Source organism: Pecten maximus, chromosome 5 (genome assembly GCF_902652985.1).
Source record: "Pecten maximus chromosome 5, xPecMax1.1, whole genome shotgun sequence".
In the NCBI taxonomy this organism is placed as follows: domain Eukaryota; kingdom Metazoa; phylum Mollusca; class Bivalvia; order Pectinida; family Pectinidae; genus Pecten; species Pecten maximus.
In genome coordinates this window covers 14,018,779-14,031,985 of record NC_047019.1, presented here as the reverse complement: position 1 = coordinate 14,031,985, position 13,207 = coordinate 14,018,779, and the positions used below count along the sequence as shown (strand labels likewise).

Genomic DNA, 13,207 nt, shown 5'->3' with positions numbered 1-13,207 from the left:
CCATGTCAGTCAGGATTGTGGTAGCTTGACCAACTACGAACTTTGAACTCCTCACTTTGAACAATGACCAATCACAGACTTCCACCATGTCATGCAGAACTGTGACCGACCACAAAGTTATACCAAGTCATGCAGAACTGTGACCAACCACAAAATCATACCAAGTCATGCAGAACTGTGACCAACCACAAAACTATACCAAGTCATGCAGAACTGTGACCAACCACAAAGTTATACCAAGTCATGCAGAACTGTGACCAACCACAAAATCATACCAAGTCATGCAGAACTGTGACCAACCACAAAACTATACCAAGTCATGCAGAACTGTGACCAACCACAAAATCATACCAAGGCATGCAGAACTGTGACCAACCACAAAACTATACCAAGTCATGCAAAACTGTGACCAACCACAAAACTATACCAAGTCATGCAGAACTGTGACCAACCACAAAACTATACCAAGTCATGCAGAACAATGACCAACCACAAACTTTTATACCAAGTCATATGTAACTGTTAAAAAAGCTTGCAAACCAAACACAAAATTAAACCCACTCCTGCAGTAAATACTTTTCCCATCATTGCATATTAAATTTGTTTTATGAACATTTTGCAATTTGTACAGATAAACCAGGATTAAGAAATATTTAAAATTGCATTTCAACATGAAAACATGCTTACTCAGCAGTCTACTAACATGAGCTGGTCTTCAGTAGTTGACGTCCAATCCAATCTGTCCCAGCAATACCCTCAAATGCTGCAAATGAAGAATTCTATATGTAAATGAAACCTTTTCGCTGTGATGAATACCTATAGCTAGTCCTATTAGGGCTAGACCAAGGACAGATTTATATATCAGACAGAACGTTAAACTATCAAGTATGGTCCTCTTTCAGAAAACATATCAGAGAGGTTACATGTTGATACTCTCATTTCTAAGTCACAAAATTTTTTTCTGATGAAATATTTGTCTTTCGTATACTAATTGGAATATCTATTAAAATGACATTTTCCATGTACAGAATCACTAAAAAGGAACATCGGTACAACTTGTGATTAAAACTGACCAAACCTGAATTTGTGTAATGGAGACACTAATGTCATTTTCCAATCTACAACAAAAATGGGGGTTTATTTGCCGAGATTGTTTTATCCTGAAATAAACTCTCCTGATTAGGAATTCGGTCTCCGTTACACCATCTCCTTGTAAACACAGGGTGTGGGTGTCTCCAGAGAGAATCTATCCCAAGTATTACAAGTTTTTATATCATTTTGCACAAGTGGTGATACATATACAGAAACTTGTTATATCCCCCATATCATCAGAATTATACCTGGTTAAGGGGAAACAGAAACTAGCTATATCCCCCATATCATCAGAATTATACCTGGTTGACGAGAAACAAAAACTTGCTATATCACCCAAATCCAAAGTTACCTGTAGGATAATCAGTTGATCTAGAGGATATTATCACACACCTTTCACCTAGATGACCAGGTTTTGATTCCCCAATCAGATGTGAAAGGTATGTGTGGGTCATCTGCCCAGCTATGTGGGTTCCTCCAGGTATTGTTGTTTCCTACCTCAGTAACACCTCCAGAGCTTCTGTTTGGGCTAACAAGATTGATTAATAAAAGTTTGTAATTTCTTTCGTAAACATCATAAAAAAAAAAAAAAATTATGCTATTCAAAACTCCTGGAGCTTAAAACTGGATAAACCTTTGTGATGTAATAGCTGAACAACTTAATCAATTAGTCAATGGCTGTTTTTAATTAATAACTCAATAACAGTTATAAATCTATAATAGCTGTTCTATGGATGTGGTGCAGTGGTATAAGCTGCAGGTATTTCAGGGCATGAGTCATAAATTGTCTTCCTTCATCCTTTTCGTTACAAGGTTGAATTATTAACTCATAGTATCATTACCACTACGTTTTGTTGATCCGGAGGTTAAAGATTTGAATTTCCTGATGTTGCATGAATATATTAGCTGTTCTTTATATACTTTTCCGATTTATAATGATATGATACTTTGTTTAATGTCACACTGACTTTCTAAATGCACTTTTTTGTTACATGTGTTTATTTGCCGAATGTCACCAATGTGATGGCAGCTACCACTTGTTTACGACTTTAGGTGTAGACTGAAATCTGTCATAAAAGTTGTTGAACTGACAAAATGATACAATGAGTGGTCCAGTCAAGAGCCAGTGTTATAAGTCATATAAAAAGTCTCTGACTGGTGTTACATTATTTTTCTGTACTGGATGGATTAAGTCAGGTTACACCTTGCATGTCATTCCTGTTACATTTCGGCCCCAACCGCCACCACCCACTAAAAGAATGAGATGACCTTTTTGTCTCTCTGTCTAGATTTTGTTTATGAAAAAATAATAATAATAATTTTGTAATTTCCTTTGTACTATGTGCTATTGTGCTTGTACCATTCTTTTCTGATTAAAGTTATTTTTTCTGCAAATAAATATTTTGAACCTTAAAAAAATCTGGAAATTCATCCAAAAATCAAGGGGGTTGAGTGCCTTTCTTTTGATTTTTGTTCGTTCTCAATCAGAAATACAATTTTACTCGGTATACTCCATCCGCCTACATATCATAGGTTTCATGGAATGCTAAAAACATTTATGGAAAAAACTAGGCCTTTTCGCCACTTGTCTGTATAAATGCACACTTTGATCAAATACATGGAATGAAAGGGAAATTCATATGATCAGAGGTAGATATACATTCTCATATATCTTATAGAATAGCTACATGTAAAAGCTCTGATGTACTGTTTATGATCAGCTTGCAGTTTCTCGATAAATGTAGTGTTTATATAATGATCAGCTTGCAGTTTCTCAATATAACAGCATCCCTGATATCGAGGATATCTAACAGTATGTCTTTAGTTATACCAAATATATTTCACGAGTGTGGCTTATATTTTGATATTTTTCACGATTGTGTAGAATATCAAAATATTAGTCCCACTCATGAAATATATTTGGTATTACTGAAGATATCTTCTGTTAATTATATTTTATAGCAAAATATGCCAAGGCAGCTCAATCTCTCCCAGAATTCATTGCTGTCCGCGGTGTCAACGGCTCAAAATTGTACGCCAAATTGAGATGTTATGTTTTCTGTCTGGCATTATGACGTCGTATAACATGATGGAAAGCTATATGCAAATCTTCCCCCTTTGTGGTTTGTAAGCAATGTTCTGATTGGTGAAGTCAGAAAAGTGATCTTTTAGTGAAAAATATCAGAATCACTTTTATAGAATGAATAATTTTCAATATTTCACTAGTACTGGGTAAATGTAATAGATACTGTTGAATTTAGGTGATCAGCTTGCACTTTCTAAATATATAGCATCTCTGAAGTACTCTTATATGATTAGCTTGCAGATTTTCTGGAAGGTAATGGTATTAAACTTTATCTCAGGCCATGTTTCACATGACCTTGTTAAGATTATAACATCATCATCATCATCATTGGATATCTGTATGAGTCTCTAAAACGTTTTGCACCTGAGGTTGGGACAAGCCTAATTCCCTCCTGATCATGTTCTATCGGATGTTTGATCTCTCAGATGATGAAAAACAGGCCTGTTGCACTATATAACTGTGAACTTAAGCATCACCCAAGATGTTTTTATTGAGATAATATTTTTTCTTCATTCAAGAATGTTAGATTAATATCCTGGTCGTGTAATGGTGTACATACATGATGTGGTAAATGTACATTGTTTAGTTTTCATGTTGTAAGTGACTGAAGGAAAGTTTGTAGTCCGACTTCTAGTATGGACCTTTGTTAATCTGGACATTTGATTCTTTAAACGTGGCCTTTGCAACAGCTGCAACACGCCTTCAGTGTAGAAAATGTGAGTTTCTAAGATGCTCAGGCTACAGAAGTATTAATCCAGTGTTAACATTCTATCAGCAATCTTAAGCTTGATCAATGATAGGCCGTTCATGTATTATACATAATCTCAATCAGATGTCCTTTCTATTCTGTTTAATTTATACATAAGATAAATAATATGGCCAGATGATCGAAATTATCGAAAATTAGTCAAAAAAGAAATAAAACGATCATCAATGACGATTTTGAAAAGGCAGTTAATTGGGAATTTCTGTAAGTGTTTATAAATCTTTGGCTTTGCATAACTTTGTAATGTTATCAAACCAATAAGTAGTTGTTTTTATATTTTAGTGATATATTTATTGGTCGCTTTAAAGCGATTAAGGAGATTTAAACATATTAACAACTGTTAAATGCTTTGTTTGTGTTAAAAAAAATATTGATAACAAAGGCTAAGGCATGTAATATTTACTTTAGATGTACATAAATATTTTCTACAAAAGGGCAGTTCTGTACTAAATCTAGAAAACTGATTATAATCGATAGTTGGTCGATTTTGAGTTTTCAATTTTTGATTCTTAAAGTGAAACTGATTCCCATCACTAGTCAAACCTGACATCTAAGATATAAAGCATCTTGTAAGTTCTTAAAGATTAAGATAGTTTTCAAGTTATCCAATCTTTGTAGCTCTACAAATATCTCTGTGGCTGCTTAAATTTTCATGTTTATCTGAGTGGAGAGCTTTTAAACAATACTTGAACCAAGTCACAAAATGTAACAGCTACTTGTACCATTATTTGAGTTTAAAACTATCTTGTCACTATGTTTTCTGTGATTTGTCCCCTTTAAAACAAGCTTTTCCAATCCCTTTTAACCTAGACTAAATCTGAGTCACACAATATTAAACTACTTGTACAGACTGTACCTATATTTAAACTTCCCAGTCACTGTACTTCCCGACTGATGTGATTTGTCCCGATAAAACATGTACAATCATGTATCTCTCTAATGGCTTCATCCTGTTGTTATACTGGAAGTGCATGTCACTGCTTCCTTGATTACTGTACTAGTATATAACAATGGTATCTTATCATACAATGATATTATATTACTGTATAAGTACAAATATACAACAATCGAATCCTAACATACAATGATTATACAACAATCGTATCCTAACATACAATGAGAATATATTACTGAACGAGTAAAAATGTACAACAATTGTATCTTATCATACAATGATTATACAACAATCGAATCCTAACATACAATGATTATACAACAATCGTATCCTAACATACAATGATTATACAACAATCGTATCCTAACATACAATGATTATACAACAATCGTATCCTAACATACAATGATTATACAACAATCGAATCCTAACATACAATGATTATACAACAATCGTATCCTAACATACAATGATTATAAAACAATCGTATCCTAACATACAATGATTATACAACAATCGTATCCTAACATACAATTATACAACAATCGTATCCTAATATACAATGATTATACAACAATCGTATCCTAACATACAATGATTATACAACAATCGTATCCTAACATACAATGATTATACAACAATCGTATCCTAACATACAATGATTATACAACAATCGTATCCTAACATACATTGAGTATATATTACTGTACAACAATTGTATCTTGAAATACAATGAGAACATGAAATAAAAACATAAGAAATGCAAAAAAAATTTTTTTTACTTTTTACTATACTGTTGATAAATAGGAATAAGATTAGAGAAACTAGTTGTTGGACGAGGAGGGGGGGGATGTAACACCATGAAGGGGCAGGAGGGTACAGACAGGTATGGTACAGTAAAGGGAATGTTGTAACCCCAGGAAGGCGTGGGAGGGTACAGACAGGTACAGTAAAGGGAATGTTGTAACCCCAGGTAGGCGTGGGAGGGTACAGACAGGTACAGTAAAGGGAATGTTGTAACCCCAGGTAGGCGTGGGAGGGTACAGACAGGTATGGTACAGTAAAGGGAATGTTGTAACCCCAGGTAGGCGTGGGAGGGTACAGACAGGTATGGTACAGTAAAGGGAATGTTGTAACCCCAGGTAGGGGTGGGAGGGTACAGACAGGTATGGTACAGTAAAGGGAATGTTGTAACCCCAGGAAGGGGTGGGAGGGTACAGACAGGTATGGTACAGTAAAGGGAATGTTGTAACCCCAGGAAGGGGTGGGAGGGTACAGACAGGTACAGTAAAGGGAATGTTGTAACCCCAGGTAGGGGTGGGAGGGTACAGACATGTATGGTACAGTAAAGGGAATGTTGTAACCCCAGGTAGGGGTGGGAGGGTACAGACAGGTACAGTAAAGGGAATGTTGTAACCCCAGGTAGGGGTGGGAGGGTACAGACAGGTATGGTACAGTAAAGGGAATGTTGTAACCCCAGGTAGGGGTGGGAGGGTACAGACAGGTACAGTAAAGGGAATGTTGTAACCCCAGGTAGGGGTGGGAGGGTACAGACAGGTATGTACAGTAAAGGGAATGTTGTAACCCCAGGTAGGGGTGGGAGGGTACAGACAGGTACAGTAAAGGGAATGTTGTAACCCCAGGAAGGCGTGGGAGGGTACAGACATGTATGGTGCAGTAAAGGGAATGTTGTAACCCCAGGTAGGGGTGGGAGGGTACAGACAGGTATGGTACAGTAAAGGGAATGTTGTAACCCCAGGTAGGGGTGGGAGGGTACAGACAGGTACAGTAAAGGGAATGTTGTAACCCCAGGTAGGGGTGGGAGGGTACAGACAGGTATGTACAGTAAAGGGAATGTTGTAACCCCAGGAAGGGATGAATGACAAAGATATTAAACTAAATCCCTGTTTGACTGACTAAGATTTGGAACTTTATCCCTGTAGGACTGACTAAGGTAATGAACTAACATTCTGTAGGACTGACTTAGTTATTGAACTAAATCCCTGAAGGTCCGACTCAGGCATTGAACTAAATCCCTGAAGGTCTGACTAAGGCATTGAACTAAATCCCTGAAGGTCTGACTAAGGCATTGAACTAAATCCCTGAAGGTCCGACTAAGGCATTGAACTAAATCCCTGAAGGTCTGACTAAGGCATTGAACTATATCCCTGAATAAATGACTAAGGAAGAACAGCTGACTACCTAGGTACATATAGAGCCTTCATATGCTGCTTATTGAACTTAAAATCTCTGTGTCAGTACTGTCTGATGCTAACCTTTACATGTTTGTCTATAAACTGAATCCACGGAGGGCTGACTAAGGTAAAATGATACAACACAACAGCTGTGTTATATAATTATCCAAAAATACCAGTATTATGACTGTCGGTGCACATTGTGTCAGTCATTATCCCTTGGTTCAGCAAAACAGCCTCTAATTGTAGTATGTTGGTGAATGGTGGTAATCACAAGGACAAGGCAGTTAGGGTCAAGGTCATTTGGTAGAAAATGACATTTCAGTGCTACTTACTAGACACACAAGGAAAATTGATCAGTTTGAATGATTTACTTCTTTGGAAAATGACATATTTATGACTCCATACAACTTATTGAAAAAGAGAGAGCTATATGGATAACAAAAAGCTCTGGAAGAATAAAATTAGTGAGGCATAGAAGCTAGGATTGAATGTGGAGGGAAAACTAAAGGATTGAATGTGTAGGGGAAATTATTGGATTGAATGTGGAGGGAAATCTAGGATTGAATGAGGAGGGAAAACTATAGGATTGAATGTGGAGGGAAAACTAAAGGGTTGAATGTGGAGGGGAAATTATTGGATTGAATGTGGACGGAAAGCTAGGATTGAATGTGGAGTGAAATCTATAGGATTGAATGTGGAGGTAAAACTATAGGATTGAATGTGGAGGGAAATGTAGGATTGAATGTGGAGGGAGAGCTAGGATTGAATGTGGAGGTAAAACTATAGGATTGAATGTGGAGGGAAATCTAGGATTGAATGTGGAAAGAAAAATAGGATTGAATGTGGAGGAAAAAACTGGGATTGAATGTGGAGGGAAAGTTAGGATTGAATGTGGAGGAAAAGCTATATGATTGAATGTGGAGGAAAACTATAGGATTGAATGTGGAGGAAAAATATAGGATTGAATGTGGAGGGAAAGCTAAGTTTGAATGTGGAGGGAAAGCTAAGTTTGAATGTGGAGGGAAAACCAAAGGATTTAATGTGGAGGGAAAGCTAGGATTTAATGTGGAGGGAAAGCTAGGATTGAATGTGGAGGAAAAATATAGGATTGAATGTGGAGGGAAAGCTAAGTTTGAATGTGGAGAGAAAGCTAGGATTAGGAGAGGTAACAGTGAAGGCTAAAAATTTGGGATTGAAAATATAAAATAAGGTGAGTAAGTGGAGGGAGATGGGGGGGGACTTGGGAGGAGTTCATCAGAACCTGAGGTGTTCCAGCTTCTACAACCTTTCAAAATGATGAAGTGTTTTGGGCGTTTTAATTAATACAACAGGATGCATTTACACATATTTGTTAGAGACATGGAGTAAAGCTGAAGGCTATTCTTAGATAAATTATATACCAAAACTTGGCTGGGAAACGTATAAAGTACGCTTAGTGAGTATGATTGAGTGTTTTCATGTCATTTTGTATGTTGGCAGAAATGTATGAAAACTCCTATTTTATGGAAGCTCTGAAACAGTTACTGTTGGTTTAAACATGAGGAAGGAACTGGATCAGAAATATGATTTATGGAAAGAGATATTTTATCTTGGAAATATGTGTAAAACAGTACAGGATATTAAGTTTCATTGGTTTTACTTACCATAGCCCCATTTATTGCAACAGATTGAAGTTATTGACCCAATCAAATGCAGTGTTTAAAACATTTATATGGATAAGGATTTTGAAATCTTCATTATATCCCAGATAAGTGGAGTGATGATTATATTAATTTGATTATTGGGAATCAGTCATGAAGAATCATGGAGAATCAGAGGTAGTCTGAGGAATCACAGGGAATCATGGGAAATTATGGGAAACCTTGAGGAATCCCAAGGAATCAGGGTATCATGGGGAATCATGGGAAATTACTGGGAATGAAAGAGAACCATGGGGAATCAAAGGGAATCATGGAAAATCATGAGGAATCATGGGAAATCACAGGGAATCAGAGGGAATCATAGGAAATCAGAAAGAATCAGGGAATCACAGGGAATTAAGGGGAAGCACAGGAAATCACAGGGAATAAATCATCACATTTTTCACATCTATAAATACAATAGCCTGCAGAGCAAAATCTGCATGAAGAGAAAGTTTTCCAAGAACCTTGGCATCCCTTGTGTATAAATGTTAGTGAAGGGTCTACACAGAAATATAAATCCCTATGGCATTATATTGACCTTTTGACCTCAGAATTTTAAAGACACATACTCCTTTGATTGTCCTGTTGTACCTACATAACTATGCAAATGTTTACCTAAAATAAATTCTGGTGAGATTGTACATATTGCAGCTTCATGTATCATCATCTTGTGTGGGCTGTGGATGTGTCATGATGGAGACAGTTTCTTACCTTTATATCTGGTCTCTCAACAAGTTTACATCAAGGGTCAAAGGTTACATTATCATAAAGCCTCACAAAAGGTCAAAGGTCAAAACATTGCTTACCTTGATTTTATATTCTGAACTGTTAAATAGTATTAAAGAAATGTAGATAGCATATGTAACATATATTCAGTAATAAATGTTATGAGGAGAAAGTTTGATGTATTGTATTTATATGTTTCAGAAGCAGACATCCCACAGTGGGAGAAGGAGCTACAACAGGAACTACAGGAGTACGAGATGGTTAATGATGGTACGGAGCTTGGCGAGGATGATGGGGATATAGAGAACGAAATACTTCAACAGATCGAACAGGAGAGCAAGGCCATGTGATAGTACTGTGATAGACACAAGGTCGTGACCTTAGAGAAACTGTATCGTACATTATTCTGTGTGTAATTCTACACCTTACATTGAAGACGGAAAAGGTGGATGATCCCTTAAATACATATTGAAGAACTTAATAAAGAGAGCCTTTTTAAGTCCTGTTCTGTCCTGTAACTTGTTCTGTATTTATATAACTTATATCTGGTATTATCTTAAGGACTTCAATGATATAAATGTCAAATGTCAAATGGGGAAGTTTACGAAACATGACTCTCCGCTATAAATAACACCATTGAAATAGAGTCACATGACATAGGTGATCTTTGCTGTGACATCTACAGCCCCATGTAGTCTACTGTAACAAAGAACCTGTAATTAATGGTTACTCAGTTACTCTACAGATATATAATTTCAACAGTATAGAAATACATATTTATATTTAGTAATTATTTTTACCTCGTCACTTGTCACTGAAATGTTTATGACTGCAACGGTTAATGATATGTCATTTGTTTTGTAAACAAATATGTCTGTTGAAATTTGAATACCTCAAAACAAAAATAGTCATAAAAAGAAAAACAAGCAAAAGCTACAGAAACAACCTCTAAACCTTAACAATGACACATCATGAATGTTTCTCTCCAGAATTTATGTACATTGTAAATGACGTTAACAGGGGAAATAACTCTTAGCCAGAAAAAAAATGTGTTGCTTCATTATCTTTGTCAGGGAGAATATTTAGTGTGAACATTTCAATGATCACGACTACAATGGTATCAGTGACCTGAACAAGTCACTATCTCCGCTTTGTATCATTACTCCTACATAACGTTATATTTTTTTCTTCAATTACTTTCAAAGGGTTTTCTGCCTGTTCTGTCAGTCATTTGAACAATGCTACAAAGAATATATTTTCACCAAAAGATATGTATGGTTGATACTATTGACTTTTTTCAAAGTTAGATGAAATTAAGGGTATATACCTTTTCAAAAAAGAGTACACTTTGACTTTTTTTCATTAAACAAAAATTTCAACAGTGTCACTTTTCATAACATAAAGCTTCTAAATTATTCACAGTATTGATTATTTGATTGGTTGCTATATTTACATGTACTTAAAACATTCTGCATGGCTGTGATCATGAAATAGAATACAAATTACAATAATCTGTTTCATTTAAGTATATATTCTCATGAGCATTGCAAGACTCATGATGACATTGATTATCTGAGAATCATTATCACTAGAATGTTTGGTAAACAAAGTCAGTGATCTGAAGGCTAACCACAAAGCATGTTTTTCTTCCCTATTGACTAATGTATAGCTGGACATGTAGGTCAAGGTCAAATGCTTCCTACAAAAACATATTCATACAGATCATATGTTGTTTTTTCCAGGGAAATTAATTTCAGCTAGAGTAGATATTGACATTGATAAGCCTGGTGTTGTTATACAGCTGTAGGGTAGGGGAAATCTTCATAGGCTGTTGTTCACATACACCATCGACAATATGATAATATGTGTATGATTAATAATCTGATACTCATCAATATTTTATTGGAACTCAAAACTCAATATGCAAACAAATATCAAGCTGATAATAGGTGTTGTATTATATAATAAATACATAATATTGTAATATATGTGTACAGAACTGGAATGGGTCGATCATCGCCGACCAGGTAGCTCAATTGGTAGAGCATCTGCTAGTGTTTGGAGGTCCCAGCTTCGAACCCCTGTCTGGCCGTGTTTTTTCCTCTCCTATTACATATGGCGCCCAACTAAATACCCACGGAGGTGGTGTAGGGTACGTCTCTCGTGTGTCTTCAGGGTTGAAGACTTTGTTGAAGGAGGGAGGAATGTAAGAGAACTGGGCTGGGTCGATCATCGGCAACCAGGTAGCTCAATTGGTAGAGCATCTGGCTAGTGTTCAGAGGTCCCAGGTTCGAACCCCAGTCTGGCCGTGCATTTTTCCTCTTATATTACATATATTACATAGATATATTAAGATATGATATAATACTATATAATAAAGAAATCATACTATATGATAAAATATGATATAGAAGTGTGTGTAATTGCTTTTTAGATTCGTAATTATTGTATAACAAGATCACTCTCAAAGGTTTTCTCCTCTTGTTTTTCGTTCAAAACAAATTAAATTAAAATATTCAAGGTAAATTTTGAACCCCTAATCCTCAAAAAAGGTAGATAAACAATAAATTTGTATAAGTATAATTTTTTGTTTTTCAATGTATAATATAGTACAGGGTGATATCATCGTCACTATGTATCTGCTTTCTTGGTATTTTAAGGATCTCAGCAACTTAATATGTGGTAAATTGTTTGTTGTAGATAATATTTGTCATCATATTCTAGGGTCACGACCTGTGGTTATATTTGTATAAATATATATACATGTATATATTATAATTTGCATATGTATGATAATGATATGATGTGAATACTAATGACGTGTACAACATAGCTATTTATGTTTATAATGATGTAATTGCTAAATGGGAACAACTACAGACATGCTCACTCCATCAATAGGTGTTGCTAAGGCACAAAGATCTCCTTTATTATTTTGAAGATGTTTTTTATTCAAAATTTGCAAAAAAAATTTCCACAGCTGCAGTATTGTTGTTTCTCTACACTAAAGTGATCAGACTTGTCAGTAAATTGAATAACAGAATATGTTGTAGGCCAAACAAAATTTATGATTTTTTTTTCATTGATAATTATTCAAGTTAATGATTACACTGTTGAATTATTGAAGTATTTTCAAACATGTCTTTTTAATTTGTTTATTATGTTAATTTTATAAATTGATTGTGGGAACAGAAATCTTGTTTCTGTGTGGTATTTTTCATCATCAAGGTTTGGGACACCAGATTGTTGGTGTATTGATGTAAATACTCGGGATTATGTGATCTACCAGGCAGTGTAGCATTTATCTCATGTAGGTCAGTATGTCACACGATATCAATAAAACTTAAAACGAAAGTTAACTGTCAGTGGTACCTCCAGAATCTGGAGACTTTGGTTCCTGTGTACACTACAGTGGAACCTCCAATGTCTGGACGCAGACTCCGGTGTACAGTGGAACCTCCAATGTCTGGACGCAGACTCCGTTGTACAGTGGAACCTCCAATGTTGAACGTAGGCTCCGGTGTACAGTGGAACCTCCAATGTCTGGACACAGACTCCGGTGTACAGTGAAACCTCCAATGTCTGGACGTAGGCTCCGGTGTACAGTGAAACCTCCAATGTCTGGACGTAGGCTCCGGTGTACAGTGGAACCTCCAATGTCTGGACGTAGGCTCCGGTGTACAGTGAAACCTCCAATGTCTGGACGCAGACTCCGGTGTACAGTGGACCTCCATGTGTACAGTGGAACCTCCAATGTCTGGA

At 36.1% G+C, this 13,207-nt stretch overlaps 1 protein-coding gene across 3 annotated transcripts in view; it reads left to right on the top strand.

Moving 5' to 3' along the window:
• Window positions 1-12,640, top strand: part of LOC117327238 (synapse-associated protein 1-like) — a 73,719-nt gene extending 61,079 nt beyond the window's left edge. For 2 of the 3 annotated variants that reach the window (XM_033884135.1, XM_033884136.1), the window contains one exon: window positions 9,647-12,640. In XM_033884135.1, the coding sequence (XP_033740026.1) occupies window positions 9,647-9,795 (149 nt within the window). In that variant the 3' untranslated portion in view covers window positions 9,796-12,640. The remainder of the gene's footprint in view (window positions 1-9,646) is intronic. The other variant, XM_033884137.1, reaches the window with a different exon arrangement.
• Window positions 12,641-13,207: the final 567 nt, after the last annotated feature.